At 38.3% G+C, this 19489-nt stretch overlaps 1 protein-coding gene across 2 annotated transcripts; it reads left to right on the plus strand.

Annotated features, from left to right (window-relative positions):
* Positions 1-1976: 1976 nt before the first annotated feature.
* On the plus strand, positions 1977-8163 carry ARL4A (ADP ribosylation factor like GTPase 4A). Of its 2 annotated transcripts, none has more exons than XM_053467078.1 (2): positions 1977-2093; positions 6998-8163. In XM_053467078.1, the coding sequence occupies exon 2, from the start codon at positions 7093-7095 to the stop codon at positions 7693-7695; it is 603 nt and encodes a 200-aa protein (XP_053323053.1). In that variant the 5' UTR covers positions 1977-2093; positions 6998-7092; the 3' UTR covers positions 7696-8163. The 2 variants fall into 2 exon arrangements, with proteins under 2 accessions (XP_053323053.1, XP_053323052.1); XM_053467077.1 differs by lacking the exon at positions 1977-2093 and adding an exon at positions 5897-6211.
* Positions 8164-19489: the final 11326 nt, after the last annotated feature.

Raw genomic sequence — 19489 nt, forward strand, 5'->3', positions numbered from 1 at the left:
ATATTGTAACCATTTCAGGACACAAAATTCTGCAAAATCAAATAGCAAAAAGTGCAGTCATGATGAATGCATGTTTTATTTTTATATAAATGTTCTAGATTTAAGAAGAAATCTGAGGGATGGCAGCTGTTTCTGTAGGAGGGCCATTGCATAATTTAGGAGAATACAGATTGCAGAACAAACAGCTGCAGAAGAGATGTTAAAAATAGTTGTAAATGAATCAGAAGGAGAAAAAAAAAGAAAATAACTTTTTATAGTCTTATGTGACATGTAGAACATTAAATGTAGAATTGTTTTTTTTTAAAGTTTAGTAATAGTCCATGCAACTCCCTTTAGGCACACAGTGGACAGCTAAACACCATGCATGATGTCATACATTGACAAGTAGTCATCACAAGTACCTGGTCTACCACAAAAATGGTTAATTTTGCATTTAAAATGTAACTAATTAAACAGATTAAAAATGGTTAATTGGGACCTACAATAAAACTTTTGACCATTCCCTTTATAGGAATGTGATAGATTTTTGTCACCTTCATATGATGTAATTGAACTCAGTTTGCAGCTCTTTTCAACTTTAAGGGAACACACAGCCTTCCTTATGTATGCAATTACCTCACTGAGGTGCAGAATAAAGAAACGTGACAATTTGTTCCACGCAACTGTACAATCACAAGGGAAAGTGACACCCAACAGTCTACAATTTTCACAGCTCGTGTGTTTTCTGTATCCAGGGCAATCCGTGATGACTGACCAATGAAAATGTGATAGTTAGATAGAAGTGCTACCATAGACAGGACACATGCTAAATAAATAAAGATGTACATCAGTAAATGAAAGAATCGAAAATGAATATTTAAAAAGCCCTGCTAGGACTCAAATTGTTTACAATGATCAACAACTGATAAGAACACAACATAATAAAATGAAGTTTAAGACTTTTGGTGCCAGAGGGCATGGATAGACTGATCAATGAAAAAAATGTCTGGGGTTTTACTATAATTGACCTCATAAAGGGTTTGGATGCAAATGATGCTGGTGTCTTTAACCTTTTGTCCCTCAAAGCACCCTGTTATTTCCCTTGACTGACAGCTCTAAGCACTGTTTTTATTGACTGTAAGTACTGCAAACACCCCCAGCCTGCTTGTCATCCATAGCTGTGCATCCGATTAGTGTTTCTTAACCGCATGTCTTCAATGAACCTTTGCAGAAGAGTCTGCTTTAGCACAGGTGATTAATGCAAAATCACCAATAAAGCCACCTGTGCTGATCATGTTCCCAAAACCTTCTTCGCTAAAGTTTTCATTATGAAGGGACAACGCTGACAAACTTCTCCAGTAAGAAGGTGTGAGCTGGCCATGTAAAATGTATAATTCAATATATATGATGAGACTGAAGAAATCCCACTCATTTAATTATACATTATACAGTAGAAACTTATTAGGGAAGGTCCTTCATAATGCATTGTTGCTGAAACACAACTCTCTTAGTGAATATACTCCTTTGTGCTGTGTGGACTGGAGCTTGCTAAACACTGTAGCAGATTGTTGCCTTGAGGAAATAGGATCAGCCTGCTCTCTGCTCATTGTCACGTCACACGCACTGGGGAGATACAGGGGGTAGACACGTCACCCTCCCCCATTAGCCTTTGATCCTGCATTGGAGTCTATAGCAAATAAATACCAAGTTAGCAGATAATGTCCCTAATCCATCTCTGCTATACTTGTTGCTTAATAAAAAATGTTTTCCACGATCAGAAACAAATGTTTTAAGATGTTCCTGGTAGCTAAGGGTTCGTGTTCCTTACTGCTAACGTGTTTTTTTTTTACTTGGCGTCTGCTTTCTATCTGGGAGTATTCTTCTCTGTGAAGTTTGTACAGCAGGGTGTTCAAGTGTTAGCAAAGAGCACATATCTGGGTGTGGTAGAGAATAGCTTCTCAATTCTGGTCGCTGGCAGAGTTCTTTTAGCTAGAATGGAAAAGCCGAAAGACCTGAATACATCAGACAGACCGGGAAAAGAAGTTATAAGTGTTATGGTGTAGACCACTGATTAGAATTACAAGCAATAATGCGATTGTCTAAAGTGGTTCTGGGTAAGCACAATGCATTACCCCTCGGGGAATATAACCAGCTCAAAGACTGGTTTTACAATATCTTCCAACCCTATAATTATAATTTAATTATGCCATAGGAATTAGGATTATGTCATTTGGCACAGCTATTTATAAAATGTATTTACAGAATTATCTCTTTAATATTAGTATCTACCCCAAGCCGACCACATCACTGCGAGCGAGGGGAGAGGTGATAGAAATATTTAAAAACGTAAGGGATTTAACAAAGTACATTTATTTCAAAGGAGAAAAGTTAGAACAAGAGGTCAAAAACTACAACTAGAGGGTCAGAGGTTTAGATGTAACGTATGGAACTTTTACTTTAGTGAGAGGTTGGCAGATAAGTGGAACATCCTTCCAGCAGAAGTGTTAGAGGCTACAACAGTGAGGGTATTTAAACATGCATAAAGTTATCTTGACCTGATGAGACCAATTACTGATTAAGGTCTTTATATCGGGGAAAATGGGTAGACTAGATGGGTTCTTCTCTCCAGTCAAATTATATGTTTCTATAATACATAAAGATATATGCAATTTAATCAATTAAAAATATCTTTGATTGTTTCAGGATAACTGGCATTAATAGAAATGGTCTTAGCTCTGTGATTTCTGCTTTCTGTGCATACTTGCTGACAGACTTGAGTACGTTGTCTGGAGGTAGCATCTGTATGCTGATAGAGGGAACAGTTTGTTAGTAAAACCTCTGGCCCTTGAAAACTTAACATTGCGTGTACAAATTGTCCAAGGGTTTTAATTCTGAAAGAAACGCTAAAACATTCTGTTCCAAAAGTTTCACCGGAACTGGAAGTTTCTGAGTTTCAAACTTTTCATTTTCTGCTTCATTGGTTACTATTTAATTAATAAGTGCCGTCATGGAAACAACGGGCTGTATGAAAGGGTGTTCTACCCTCTCAAAACACAATTCTTCTCGGAAATGTAGCTTTTGTAACGGCACACAATGTGCATAAGGCTGGAACATAGAGTGGCTGTTACATGTGAACCCTTATTTTCAAACATGTAGGGGTTATGTGAAAGCCATAGTTCATTTTTGTCCAGGGATCCATTAATTCAGATGCTGCTGCTTCATAAGTAATATAACCTTAAGGAACACACATCATCACGAAAGACCCGGACTGGCACGCTGGGCCAATTCCTGGTAGGCCACTGGCCAACATCACTCTAGGCTCCCCCGATCTGTCTCAATAACAGCGCATCAGGAGGTGCAATGTTTGGCCACCGACTGGTATGCCCAGCCGCACTCTACGTGACCATAAAAACCTAATGCGTGTCCTCTCATATCCAACTGTCATTGGGAGCCAGCGGCCTTAAAGCGCCAGGGCTGCCTGATCATCGTAACTGGGAGCATTCTTTCTCCTGCTACCCAGAGTTCTCCTTTTTCAAGATGGCGGTAGGCAATTCCACTGACATTATTGGGCAGTCTGTGTTGCAACGCCGCTCCTGCGACCCGGAGTTTCTCCATGGAGACGGAGAAGCAGCAATTCACCTGGAGACTCAGGGCAAAACCCAGAGAGTTCCCAGGTGTCCATCGCGTCACCGACACCGTACAATGTCTTCACGATTCAAAGGTTGCTAGCATATATATCCCAATAACTGGGGGGAAAGTGACTTGCATTGTTCCAATCATGCATTGCAAGCTCCTGTTCACTCAACAAGGAAGGTAGAACTGAAAGACTGTGCTGTTATTTGTGCGTCCACGGACAAGGCAGCTCTTTAAGCAAACAGTTCCTCACGGAAACCTTCCTAATAAGATATCATTATAATTACTTTCGCCAGATGTTGCCTTTACTTTATATATCCAAATCTCGCCAAAGGGTTTTCAGCTCTTCCATGCAGTCACTGATCTAGAATTATTTTAAAATCATTTTTTAAGCTTCTTCAAGCGCTTTTATTATACGTCCAAAGAATGGGAAACCTTCTCAAATGGCCTGTCATAGTCTAAAACTAGCAGGTTTGAGTTAATATGTGCAAATATTGCCACTGAGAGGGTGGTGGATACCAGATAAAGAGGCCGCAGGATGACCACGCATCCTAGATCGCATGATGCGGTTGTAATACCAGAATGGGGATTATTCAGTAAAGGGATAGTCGCTTCACTGCTCATTATAAAGGTCCAACAGAAGCAAGTTTCACCAGCAAGAATGGCTGAACAGGCCCTGTATAATGTAACAAGAAGACTGAGGAAATCTAACTAATATATACATTATACAGGGCCAGCCAAGCTTGTCCTGCAGCAGAAGCTCTCTGGGATTCGACCTTCCCGATGTATAGTAAAATCAAGAAGGAGAAACCACAACTCTCCCTTTACAACAACAACAACAACAAGTATTTATATAGCGCTTTTCTCCCGGTGCGACTCAAAGCACTTTACAGGGATATGCATTCATGAGAAAAATAGTGAATTATCGGAAGGTTTGGGAGAAAAGATGGGTTCTAAGTCTTTTTTGAAAAGTCTCTAAAGATGGGGTCTGTCTGATTGACAATGGTAGAGAGTTCCAGAATGTGGGAGCAGCATGACAGAATGCATTGGGGGCTGATTTTTTGCGCACTTTGGGTATATGTGTGGATTGAAGGGGGCGAGCAGGGATGTAGGGTGTTAATAGCTCTTTCAGGTAACAGGGTCCCTGGTCCTTTAGGGCTTAAAATAACAACACGCCTATTTTAAAGTGAATTCTCCATTTTATAGGAAGCCAATGGAGAGACCGTACAATAAGTGCAATATGGCATGAGCGGGGTTTTGATTTGTTAATAGTCTGGCTGCTGTTCTGAGCCAACTGCAGTTTGTGAAGTTCTTTTTCTGGGAGGCCTACATACAGTGCATTGCAGTAATCCAGACGAGATGTCACAAATGCATGGATTAGGGTGGCAGTATCTTCTGGTGGGCAGTATCTTCTGGTGGTGCCATTTATCCTGGCTTTATTCCTCAGGTGGAAGAAGGCAGATTTTGTTGCAGCACAAATTTGACGTTTAAGTGACAAAAAACTGTCAAGGAGTACTCCAAGATTTTGCACTTCCCTTGACCTGAGTAGCTCTGAACCACCGAATTCTATGCCAGTTTGGTTAGTATAAGTGCAGTTATCCTTTGTCTTCTGATCAACAGGACTTCTGTGAATCAAATCTATCTACAGAGAGAAGGCTGAGAATGAGGGCCATCTAGTCTGCCCTGTTTTTCCACTCACTGGTCCGGTCTCAGATTCATATGTCTATCCCATGCATGTTTAATTTCCCCTACTGTGTTAGCCTTCTCCACCTCTGCTGGGAGACCCTTCCACTAATCTACCACCCTTTTAGTAAAGTGAAACATCCTTAGATTTCATCTAATGTAATTTGTTAATGCCCTAAATTCCTTCGATGCAGAACATTATTTCTGCTCTAATATAGTGTGGTGTTTCTAACTTGAGTCTTGTTTGAGAAGCAAACAAGATGAAAGACAAACACTGTGTACGGGTACGTTAACGTCTTTAACCTTTTAGAAATACTCTTGACGTTTGAAAGAGCTTAATGAACACACGTTGTACTCCTTTCACCTATTTCTATACGTAACACATAATAACACGTAATTGCAGCATTGTATGCTAATGCATTGTCCTGGCTATTACTTGGCGCCAACAGGTAGAGAGGAATCATAACATAAGCACCGCGCTAAGCCAATCAGCGGCTAGGAAGGGGGGTGCGCGGTCCCAGCCAATGAATAGGGGCGCTTGTGTTGCGGGCGTGGTTTCGCTCACAGTCACTTGTCTGGTAATGTGTTTGGGCTCAGACTTTGCGCTTGGAGTCGGTGGGGGATGTAGAGTGATGCGCGCACCCTGCGGAGACAGCCACTGCACCATTGTACGGCACGAAGCAGCTGCGAGAAGTGCGTGGGAGTGCAGAGCAAGGGGCTTGCTGTACGGATCCGCCGTTATCGTTCAGCTATATTATTGCGACCGGGCAGGTGCATTCAATGCATGCCCTTTAAAACGGGCACCGCGCTGTAAGTTGGATCGTGCCAGCTGTGCCATGCTCATCGCGGATCGGGGCCAGCCATCGGGGTGGAAACAGTCGCCTCTTGTTTAGGACGGGGCTGTGCTGACTACAAGGTAAGGGCGAATCCCCCATCTGAATATGTATCGGGGGGACCCCTGTTATCGGCTCAGTGCAGGGTGTTCACGGCCGGGGTGGGGGAGGGTCAGCCTAGTTCAACGAGTGGGCGAGATGTTGATTGTGGGTAATCCCGGTCACCGTCTGTGTTTTAACCCCCACGGTCCCGATCGGCCTCCTGGAGTGTGCGGATTGTAACACTAAGTTGGTAGATCGGGCTCCGCGTTATCCGGAGAGCTCGTGAAAAACAAGTATTTCCATTTGATGTGATTAATGTTATTAATTGCACTTTGCGGGCTCAGCCATGGGGGTCCTCGGAGGGTTTTAACGATTCCCCGTAAAAATATTGTTTTTAGTGTAATGTGGTGTGGAGTAGCAGGCCAACACCCCATGTTTTCTGCAGGGCTTGTCATCCTGATGAAATACCTGTTTTTACTCCTAGAAGGAGCTGTTTAAAACCCACCATAGGAATTCCATTGCAAGGATTGCCAATAAATATTCTTGTTTTCAAGGAACTTTTTCTTAAGGAGATTTCTAAAGTTTGGATCTGTGAAAAGATTCTGCTTCGTAGAAATGTCATTTTTTTTAGTAAATTATATTGCAGATTCTCTATTAATTTAGGCTTGTCTGCAATGGGCTGTTAAACTTTATTGGGCAGTAATGTTTACCCCTGGGGTAACTGCCATTTAAAGCTGGTTGAAGTAGAACAGTGATTGTAAAGGTCATAATTTGTTCTTTTTCTATAAATATCCAAATTTTAATGATTTTTTTTTTTTCCTTTTTAGGTGACTTGTGAAAACTTTCTAGACCGTCTTAATTGGATATAATTTCACTTGTGGATTTACTTAGAGCCAACTTTTTTCTTTTGAGAAGAAGAAAGATGGGTAACGGACTTTCAGAACAGACTCCTATCCTCCCGGGCTTATCCAATTTTCAAACTCTCCATATTGTTATTCTTGGGTTGGACTGTGCCGGGAAAACGACGGTATTATACCGACTACAATTTAATGAATTTGTAAATACGGTACCTACCAAGGGATTTAACGCAGAGAAAATTAAAGTGCCGCTGGGCAACTCAAAAACTGTTACGTTTCACTTCTGGGATGTGGGTGGTCAGGAAAAACTGAGACCGCTGTGGAAGTCCTACACGAGATGTACGGACGGCATTGTGTTTGTGGTGGACTCTGTGGACACAGAGAGGATGGAGGAAGCAAAAACTGAACTGTATAAGATTACCAAGATATCTGAAAACCAAGGAGTCCCTGTTCTTATTGTAGCTAACAAACAGGACCTCAGGAACTCTCTATCTCTTTCCGAAATAGAGAAGATGTTGGCACTCAATGAACTCAGTTCATCAACACCTTGGCATCTACAGCCTACATGTGCCATCATTGGAGACGGACTAAGGGAGGGGATTGAAAAGTTATATGAAATGATCATCAAGAGGAGGAAAATGCTCAGACAACAGAAAAAGAAAAGATGAATTCCTATCCGTTTTTGTTTTTCATTTTTATTACATTCTAGTTTGAGAAAAGTAGTTCGGCCGTCAAAATTTGACGTTAACCGGTCTGTATCAGATGCCTGGGCTGCCTGGTTCGGTGCTGTTTACGCTTCATCACGTCTTTTCTGTTAAGTTGTTCAGGCCGTCTCTTCTGGAGTTCTTCCAAATCCAGAAACACTGAAGTGTGTCTGTTTTTTTTGTAGATGGCAGGAAAGCGTATGATGTACGTCAGAGGCTGAAATATAATCTAGTCATCGTGAATGATAAACTGTGAATGTTTTGCAACAAATTGAATAAAAGTTAAGGTTGCTTTTTTATATATATTATTTAAATCCTCTAGAGAAATACCATCTATAATGCTGATCAGAACAAACGTAAAATGACATATTTTATTATCAAACCAAATAAAATATAACTGGCTTCTAAAGAGCCAGTCCAACTTGAGATGTATGGGAGTAACTTATCCAGCTTGTTTCTTTTGGTGGTGTATACATGCAATGGATGGGGGGTATTTGCTTTTTTGAGGGGGGTTGGGGTGCAATCGACAAGATGCGTTAACTCACAAAGAAATGCTATGCATTCATACAGTATTTTCTGAACTATAGACGTTCTGCAAATGTCCTCTGTTTAGAAATCTGGTTCCGTAGTTCTGTGTACCAAAACAAAGCAAGAAGCAACCTTTCCACCAGTAGCTGCAGTTATGTAGGACACAGAAATCTGCCGTGAAAGCAATGATTGTTCGTTTTGACCCAGTGACATTTAGCGGAGGAAATGTTTTTTTTGTCCAAGAAGACGACCAGTGGACTCCTGTGGCACCACTCCCTCCCTCTCATAACAGACACAACTAGGGTGAAGCTAATATTTCACCGCTCGCGGGATTGTGATGGAACGTTTTTGGAAAATGAATTTCGCAATGCTACTTTGTGGAAACTTTTGGGAGTAAAACCAACCTTCTAATGTAAAATCAAGGGCTAATATGGCAATTGGTTCCTGGTTATGACTTTTTTTTTTTTTTTTTTTTTTTTTAACCTTGAAGAAAGTTTTATATGTGGGTTTTGTTGTTTTCCAAAGGGGAGCTGAGAAAAAACCTCTCTGATTCACCTGTGATAATTTGAGGAGCTCACTGTTCAGCAGTCAGTACGCTGCAATGCACATTAAGATATAGAGCATGTTCTTAACACTGATGTTAGATCTTAGCTTGGATTTTATGTTCAAGTTACCAATTTGTCCCACACTGCAAACGTGACCACTCGTTATACCTGTTTTGACTGCTGTCTTAAAGCGCACCCATGGTGTTTTATTTATTTTTTTATAGTGATCAATCTTACTTGAGTCGTTACCTCCTGACTTTTTTTTCTCTATCAAATGCTGAGAGCCACTGATGTCCATCCTGCCCGTGGATTTATTTGCACACCCGTTCTATTTGCATGCCAGCTGTCCCTGTTCTAGAAATATGCCAAACTGCACTTTATTAATACCCTTTTTTTATAAAAAAAAATAAATAAACAATCGGCAGCTGGGTTAATAGGCACAGGTGACTTTTTTTTGTTAAAAATGAATAGCTTCAGGTGGAGCTTCTGTATATGTATTTGTATGTCTTAGTGACATAAGTCACTAATTCAGTAATGTCTATATTTATATAGAAATGTGAATACTGTCTAAAGCTTCAATAAACTAAAGTCTCCTTGAGAAACCTATGTTTGTGCTTTGTCTTTTGCTCTCTGCTCTTGAGTCTTTTTAGGAGGCTGATAAAAAGCAGGGTAATAACGTGTTAAGGCTAATGGCAACGGCTGATTGACTTAGTAGTATTACTTGCTCTTATTACCCAAAATACATTAATTTAAAACGTAAAATTATGTTTTTTATGTACCTTAGCCTTCTGTTGAAACACCCTTGGACTTTGTCCTGTGGTAGAGATGACCATATTGAACCAAGCTTGTACACGAAACTAGCTTTGCCCTAAGCAACCCAATATTTACATGTTAACCCTATGCTCGGCCTGTTTTAGGGTTCACTGACTGGGGGTTTATTACGTGTTTTTGTCTTATTCCAAGACTTCCTAAAAGGCACTATTTAACCTTTTATACATGTGTTAATCCATGTCTCTCTGGGGTGAAGTTCAATTTTATATAAAAGGTCTAGGGTTTTTATAGTTACAAAAGATAAGCGTGATCTACGAAGGCAGTATTCGATCAGTCATCGGTAAACATTGACCAGTGACGATTCACACAGGAGTTTATGGTTCTTTGGAATGCCAGATGATTCTCAGAAATTACCGGAAAACCCACTTGTTTTTTCTTCTTCTTCAGCCTGCCGAGGTAAAGATTCCTGAGGCCATCAGAGATTTATTTGTATCTATGCTTACCCAAAATCTGCCTAAACCAGAATAAAAAAAAAATAGAAACTGCTGAATTGCGTGCACAGCTCCTGTGTTTCAGAATAAAGCATCGCAGGACCAAATTTGATTTAATTTCACTTCAACCATATGCTATTATGCACTAAAAGCACCATTTTTTGGATCATCGATAATGTGTGCTGCTGAAAAGGAGTTTCAGTTTCAGACTGCAGATGTACATAAATGCACTTTTTATTCTAATAATTGAAGATCATGACTGTTGGGGTTTCAGTGGCAAGATAAAAGACACTTTTAGTGCCTTGTTACCAGGTTGGAAAGGTGGAAGGATGTTTTCTTCAAACATAGTACTCACGGCACCAAAGGTTTGAGAATATCTTAGTTCTAAAACAGAACGTGAAGTGAAAATATGATACAGCAGTGTTTCTGTGTTAGTAAGTTTGTTGCACTGTTTGAAGAGTGGTCCTATTTGAAAAAGTGGAATGGTCTAACTAGCAGAAGAATTCCATTGAATGCTAAAGTAGAAAAGAAAATTAAAAACAAAAAAAATTTCAAATTTTGCCCTGAAATCAATGTTATAACCCGCTAAAAATAACATTGCGCCCATGCCCACACAAAAAATGTTAGAAATTGAGCATAATTGTTCTTACGCATAAGAATTTACCTTCCTTTTGCCAATTACAACACCATTTAGTTTAAAAAAAGAATAAAAGTTTAAAAAAAAGCCAGACCAGTCGGGATAACCAGCATGCTGATACATTGTAGGAGGAAGCTAACTATGTTGTAGAAGAGCCAGATAGAAGACATGAAGGAACTTCTTTTTACCAAAGTTTATTTCTTTACCAGCAATGGGAACACCCATAGATGTACGGAAAAGGCTGATCTAACATAAAGTTCACATTTGTACATTTTTATACTAAATAAGATTTGCTTAGCAAAGTATTATTTTAAAAGATCTATCTTACAAGTTGGCAAAATGTCTGCATCAGGTTTGTGTAATAATCTCTGAGAGTGATAGGGCTACTAGAAAGTATATACCACCTTCTAGAATGCCCATTGTTTACTTTTATTGCAAAATTAATAGGCAGTGTGTGGACAGGGTTCCACCCCCTTGGCATTGTCACGTTGTATTTGTTCCAATACCAGCCATCCAGGCTCGTTAACTGTTAACCAATACTTCAAAGCTCGTTAGCCAATCCTTCAAAGAAAACCAGGGAATTTAATAGTACGTCCATACAGGAGGCGAGCGGTAGGTATCAGTAAACTAGTTGACCGGTATTTCTTGGTGTAAGGCAGACATTTGTTACCCAACCACAAAATGAGTGAAGCCATTGTATATACAACAAAGCAAGGAATCAGCACACACACAGAAAATACAATTTAAAAGTGCCTATCTCAAGAATTAATATACGGTCACACTAAATGGCCATATATTGCTTATGTCAGAACTATGTCAAAGTACCCCAATCTTAGCTGCAATGATTACCATGGAGCTGAATCAACGGGACTGGACTACATCTTAACCCACTAAGACTCTCCTGCAATTTATAGCTCTCCCTTGACACCATTAATGAGGCACCTGTATGGTGAGAAGGCTACCTAACCCTAAGGTCAGGACATCACAATATGCATAAAAAATACAAAAAGGGAAGCAAATCCTAAAAACATAAGATCTTTTGGGTTGCACAGTAAACTACCAAAATATCGAATCTGAATTCTATGTACAAACCACAACAGTGAGAGTGGAGCTGTGTTGTGATACCATACGCATCAAGTGTCCTGATGAAGAGTCTCGGAAGATTGGCAAATATTTTTAAGTATGTTTATTGAGTTGAAATGTGTTGCTTTTTATTTGAAGTGACTGTGTTCTGCTATTCTTGTTTATTTTTCCTGAATTCCTATTTTTTGTGTGTCTATTTTATATTCTGGATTCTTGTTTTCAGGTTAACTACTTTTCTTACATTTTAGTCTAAGTTTTTTAACGGAGCAGCTGTAACAATGTTGAAGTCTGAAACGGCTATAATTTAATTTTACCACGACTCCCAACAGCTGTTTTTGGGTTTACTAGTTTTGAAGCAAGTGGGTTGAGTGGTGTGAAATATATGCTACTAACATTCAAAGGGTCAGCGAAGCCCCACATTGTACTACACAAGGTCATTAGTCAGGAATTCTGCAAATATCACAGATGATTCAAATAACAGCCCCGAGAATAGCACAGCAATAGGCAATTTACTGCCCTAGTTAATTTATAGAGGTCAACCGTGGATAGTTTAGAGGACGGAAAACATGCTAGATGTTGATCAATGCAGACCACTGCCCTGTCCTCTTATATTTCAGCCATAGATCAGCTGCTCCATACCTAAATGTACAATACATTAAAACACTGTATGGGCTCCAGGTTTTCTTGCTTCTACCACTACAGAAGAATGGGTTATTGCCCGTTGAGGCTTGAATCAACCATCATGGTAACCACAAACCCTAGACAGTAGGACAAATGACAAATTGGTAAATACTTATGGAGAGCTTTAGTATTGGACAAAGGAAACAGTACTAGACTGGTAACAGGGTTGACAATCATAAAACCTAAACCTTTTTGCAATTATTTCCGTTTTGTTTTCCTTTTGGTTATTTGTTACTTTTTTATAGTTCATACTGCCTTGTGGGGGCATACGCATATCAGACCCCAAACTGCTTTTTAACCACTCCTAGGCTTAAGTTCCAAGGGGCATTGATGCAAAGAAATAATAGCATCTAGTCCAGCCAGCTGTAGGTCCATATTGTTATGTGATGCACTACATGTTATGTCCTGTTTACACATTGTACAGCTCTGTGGAATGTGATGCTACTATATGAATAAGGAGTGCAGTGGGGTCATGCAACTTGATGTAATATTGAGGCGATACTGCTGCTGCTTCCACTGTGTGAGCAGCCTTAAGGAAAGTCTCTGGACAAGCTATGGCGATGTAGGAGGTGCGAGATTTGTCAGAGGTGTATGAATTGTGGAAGTGTGAAGATGTGACTTTGTTAGAATGAGTGTGTGTATGTGTGTTAGAGTGAGTGTATGTTAGTGTGAGTGTTAGAATGAATGTGTGTTATGGTGAGTGTGTTAGAGTGAATGTATGCTAGTGCGTATGTTAGTTACTCAAAGGTGCCAGCTATCCTCCGACTATAATATTTTTGGGTCTACACTGTTCCAATGTATAATTCTATTTGAATTTGAAAAACTTTAATCAGTGCAAACAAGGTATTAACAATTAGCAGTTTGTTGAATATTAGTTTTTAAAGTTGTAATCACACAACATTTTTCTTTTTTTGGATGTTGATGCTTGAACACTGTTTTGCTAGAGGCATAGTTAATTTACCTATCTCACTCCAAGTAGTGGCCATTTTATGGCTTCCTTGATTAGCAAAACTATATCACTAATGTCCCTTCTTTGTTTCCCTCAAGCGCAATTAACCTCAATGAAGAATTAAGGAGTAGGATGAGACATCTAAGGCAAAGAGACCAGGTGAGGAGGACATAATGTATATTGAAAAAAAAAAATTCTTGTTACCCTGCATGTATATTTGTTACTTCTGGCTATTTTCTGCACTTGGTGTATAACAGCCTCTAATTGTTGACATCAAACTGGTTAGGTATAAATAAGATAAATATGCATGCATTCTAATCACAGGGGCTTTATGACGATTAAAATATATTAAAGCAAACTGACATATATATATAAAAATTTCGGTTTTTTTAAAACTGAAAGTGACTACGGTAATAACTCCCTAAAGCATATAGCAGCCCCTTTAACTTTCACTGTAGCCCCCTCGTTATAAATCTTAGCTTAATTGGTGCTGAATACAGAACACCATGCACCAGAATAATGACTGAAAACAATTCAACACAACATTCTTCAACTTGTAAATCAATCTCACTGTAGGTCAACACAAAGCCCTGCAGACTCCTATCCAAAGAAAAGGAATGTGAAGCATCTATCGACCATAGGGCACATGGGTTTGTGATATTCTGCACATAACAAATGTCAGTACAAACAGCTGGCCAGTACAGCTTGAGTGCATGTTAAGACGGCTTTGGAATGCTACAAGTGATATTGGAGATTAGGAAATTCTCAAATTAATTGTATTTTGATTTTCAGTCTACTTATGAAAGGTTACGTGTTGTTTTTTTTCTTCTATAAAAGGCTAAGCATACAAAGTGTTTCATACATAAGGGTAGTGTTGCATTATTTATTGACATGCATCATTCATTATTTCTCCATAAAACAATTTAAAAGGAAGCCACTGTGTTTAATGTGTGTAGGTATCTAGCTCAGTATGTTCAGTAACTGCAATCCTCCTAATATGTTAAATTATAGGCGTTATATATTAAGAGTAATTATGGTGCAACATGGCAATTGTATATTCATAGCAACCAATGAAGTGTTCCTGCTGATTGCCCAACTTTTACCAATTTTCTCCAGAATTATTTTTTATGCATTTCACAATAACAAACAGTAACATAATGAAATGTATGATTCAGATTTATTCACAAAGGAGTCTATTCACGATAAAATTGAGTAGGCAGTCACGTCAACAGAAAACGAACAATGCATCTGCTCACCATTTTGACTTGATCAGTTCGACCACAGACTTGAATGACTGATTTGCATGACCACTAGTGGTATATTTTGACCTAGGGTGACAGGTCTAGTGGGTGGCAGCCCCCTGCTGTAATATAGGGAGCCTATGGCCCTCTTGGGCAATCAGGCTCCCCTAGTACCACTGTTCAGTAGACTGATTAAAAGGTAGATTACTGATTTCCCCAATGTCCCACTAACACTATGGAGGACTCTCCAGTGTTTAGGTTTGTTAGGTTTTAGCAAACCAGGGGATAAAGGATCATCTTACCAATTTACCAGCTACTACATTATCAGATGCCCAACATGCTTTAGTTGATATCAATGTTTTTTTATTAATATTTAAATTATATATATATATACATAATATAATACCGTAATAAATAGTATGAAAAAAGAGGCTGCATAATTTTTTTTTTCTCTGATTCTGTTTTGTTATTTGCGGTAGAAGGTCATGTCCTCAAGTACCTATTTAAATATTCAAAAGCATGAGATAATTCTTCTGAATTATAAACTTGGATCTCAAATTACTTTGGGATTTCAGATGTAGCTGTAATGCGTGAATGCACAGTAGTTTACATAAAAATGGTTTATATTGAACAATTTGATCAGTTCCTGCATTTTAGATCTCAAACAGTTGCCCATTGTATTGGGATGTTTTCTCAAAGACTTTTGCTATTGGTTAATCTAAGGTACTTTCCTTTAAAATGGTACATCACAGCAATTTGTTCTGTTTACCCACTGTACTTAAAGAGGACAGTTGCTCAATATATAGCCTTTAAAAAGGTTGTATTAGGCTCATAAAGTGTCCAAGGAAATGTTCTTCTTTAATTTGAAGGGAATCTGTCAAGAAAATGTCTTTTATACTTTCCAACAGTACAATGGAGCCATGTAGTCCAACATTATAGTAATTATGTGGCAGGTTTATGCCTCTTAAAAGTTTTATAGGTCTAGGATGTCAAGTACAGACTTATTTTTGTCTCCAAGGGCAGCTTATAGTAATTATTTATTCTGCAAATATCATGTTTGCTGTTATTTAGTGTTACTTCTTGTTGAGTGAATATTTCAGTTTGTAATTGGTTGAGATCAATGAGGATTAGGAGACAACAACCTGATATATATCCCATTATGCGTTCAAACACTTTATAGCTGGTGTCAGCAACATTTAAAAATTAAATGTGTCCATGTGGCATCCTTAGCTGAGGCAGGTAGACAACATCCTTCAAAGAGACTTAAGAAAACAAACAATTTGTCTGTTCACCATATTGACTTGACAACCAGTTTAACCCCAGACTTGACTGACAGGCGTACATGACCACTTGACTGCATGAGTTGAGTGCATCCCAAAAGCAGAAGAAGTCACACTAAACACCACAACAACCTGATGAGATATTTTCAATGTCCAACTCAATGGCAACCTCTTTAACCCAACTAACGAATCCAACCTTAACCCCGAAACATATTCACTATTGTACACATTTTTGAGAGCTGTGTACAAAAAATAATAAACCTTTCAAATTCTGGAACAAAAACTACACACAAAAACATTTTATTGAATTGACGTTCAAAGGGTGAAGTAGTTGCCCAGGGACTTCATTTTTGTCTTCCTCTAGATTTATCACATTATGGTCATTAATATATTTACTTATTGCTGTCATCGCTTACACTGTAGTTACATTAGTCTGTCCTAGCTGGGATAAAGAGACAACAGTTTCCAAAAAGCCTCGACACGTCTAAAATACTGGTGTGAATAGGCTCTAAGAGAGAATTTCACGGGGAACTAAACAGATACAGATAGAGCATTTCTTGGTAAATAAATGTCACCACAATAAAGTGTTCTGGGGTTTATTATGGGAGGAACCTAAAAATGAAGTAACAGTGGTTGGAGACAACGTAACTCTAAATAACTAATAATAGAGATGGATGGGCCTTTTGGTATTTTGCTGAGACCTCAGTCCTTTACGTGTCCCTTATTGTTCTTCTTGCACTTTGGCCCTCCAGGCACTTTGGCTGCTGGAACTCCTTACCCTCTTAGGCAAGTTTCTCTGTTAGGTGATTGTTCCTCTTTTGCCCCTGATGGGAAAGACAGATAAAAGATCAGGAAATAATGTATTAGAAACAGTCCTGCTAACTAAGCATCTGTGACTCTGTAAGCCAATTTATTCTATATAGCTGCTAAGTCAACATTTAGTAACGTATATGAGTAAAATGTTAAAATGGCTGGGCTGCTTTGGATAAAGCGTATGCTTAGAATTTATTTATTATTATAATTTATGTATTTTTTTTTGACAGATTCAGTTGAATTGCTGTGTGACTAAAACACCAGGATTTACTAATATCCCGCAGGACTAAAAGGCAAGCTCTTATGTCATGTGTGTACTATACTTGATCATAGTTCATGTTTTATTCATTCTTTTTTTGAAAATACTTACCTTATAAACCTACCTTTGAAGTCAACTTTGATGAGGTCAACGCAGCATTAATTAGTTTTGTTGTTAAAACCTGGGCAATTCTCAGAATAAGCTGAATAGAAATTAATGGGTGGATTTTTTTCCCCTACAAAAATAGCCCTGGGCTCGTTTTAAATATAGTGTACATTACTGCTAAATTTATTTCAGTCATATAAGGGCTAGCTACTGCAAGCCCTTCTCCCGCAAAAACTGTAATTACATAAGGAAAAGGCGTTTTCTAACTGTTAAAGTAAGTGTTAAAAGTATATTATTAAAATCATAAGATTTGCAGTTTGCTCCTTTGTGTGCATATACAAGCTGGTATTACATGAAATGAAAACATAGCAGCACCGGAAAGTCCTCTATTTTACCCAACATATATTCTGGTTTAGAAATTAACTCTTCTGCTGCTGTCCAGTGGGTTTATGGCCTTTTTTTCAATAAAAGTTGCTTTCTTTATCTAGAAGTGAATTGTTATTATTGAACAACGCTTTACCTTTGAATCGATGTAAAAGAATTTAAGAGTTTAAATATGAAAACGTCATATCTGCCGTTGTCTGAGATATTGAGTGATATTTGCTCTATAGCACTTATATATTCACAGCATATCGTATGTCTTCTTGATGTATTGAATTCAAAGTGGGCTTTTGTATTCTAGTGCAAAATTTGCAGGATTTACTGGATGCTTTGGTGATTGCACCATCTGTACCAATTTGCACTAGAACTGATTTCTATAAATAATCCCCAAAATATCTTCTATATTGTATGGGGCATTTGTGATGCACAATTACCATATGGCACATCAATACATGGAATATATATGATTTCAAGATGCTGTCCCACCTGCTCTGCTAAATGTAACACTTTTATAACTAAATACAGCATTCGAATCATAAGTGCTGGTATGGTTGGGAGCCCAAAACCTTCATGGAAATCATTATTTCATTTAATATAAAGTATTTATCATGTGACACAAAAGCAGCCACTGATGTTGTTGCCATACAAAAAAACTAGCTTCTTAAAATATGTTTTTATGTGATTTAAACCTTAAGAGGAAATAATAAAATTACAGAGACGACTTTGCTTAACATACTAGAAAAGCAACTGTACCTTTACGCCATTTACCTAGAGAAATGAATATCTTACAAATTGAAACTGTTATTATGTTATTATACTTTAAGACTCCTAAAGCAGGTGTTTAAATGTTGGGTAATGAAATGAAATATTTAGTTTTTTAGGTGTTACGGTAATGCTCAAATTATTGCTTACTGGACCTTTCCCTAAATATTCCCAGTAGCAATGAAATCAGTTTTAGCATGTTTTTTGTACTCAGACGTCACCCTTTACAGCAAAAGACATATAGCTGATAACTAGACCGTATGACATTTTTGTAACACAGTCCATAGACAGGGAGAGGACTTGAGAGAGGAAAAAAAAGGAAATGAGAGGGTGGATGTCCGGAAAAGTACATTTTAATTATAGGTCTGTGCAAAGTAAAGAAAACAAAAGAATGTGAGAAACAGATAAAAGGGGACTGGTAGTAGTTGGGGGGGTGGTGGGGGGTGTTGGCATTCATAAAGTCATCGATAGGCAATCTAAACAATTCTGAGAGCTCAAAGAGAAACATAAAGAAGAAAGACACTTTCCTTCCTGTCTAAAAGATAACAATTTATCAGCAAATCACAAAAAAGGTCCACATATGTGTTAACTTAACAACATAAAAGTAACTTTGAGATACAGTACATTTGTTGACAGTCCATTGCTCTCACAAAGCGGAGATCAGAGGCCTTAACGTTTTAAAATACTTTATATCATACTCCATAAGTGCCGGCCTGCTTAAAGGTTTAAACACCTTGGATTATGTTCTCTGGGACCGGTATGGCATTTTTGTGTGAAAATGTATTAACATCTTGATGCTTACTGTTAATCTTTATATATCCTTTCTAGAAAAGAATATATATATATATATACTGTATAAATTGTACAGGTATATATATATATATATATATATATATATATATATATATATATATATACTTATTATATTTAGACATGCAATATTAGATTAATAGGGACAGAACGTTGATCCAGGGATTTATTCTGATTGCCATATTTGGAGTCGGGAAGGAATTTTCCCCCTGGTATGGGGCAATTGGCATCTGCTTCATAAGGGTTTTTTGCCTTCCTCTGGATCAACACAGTAGGGACACAATATGTATATAGGTTGAACTTGATGGACTTTGGTCTTTTTTCAACCTTATGAACTATGTTACTATGTTACATTTCACTTAATCCATGCTTTTACTAGGTTATTTGCTTCCACCCATGATGGCAGATAAGGGAGCCCAGTG

Source organism: Spea bombifrons, chromosome 5 (assembly GCF_027358695.1).
Source record: "Spea bombifrons isolate aSpeBom1 chromosome 5, aSpeBom1.2.pri, whole genome shotgun sequence".
Taxonomy (NCBI): Eukaryota; Metazoa; Chordata; class Amphibia; order Anura; family Pelobatidae; genus Spea; species Spea bombifrons.

What these genes read in the sequence shown, in the direction of transcription:
- ARL4A (XM_053467078.1), top strand. Translation starts at nt 7,093, where the DNA reads ATGGGTAACGGACTTTCAGAACAGACTCCTATCCTCCCGGGCTTATCC.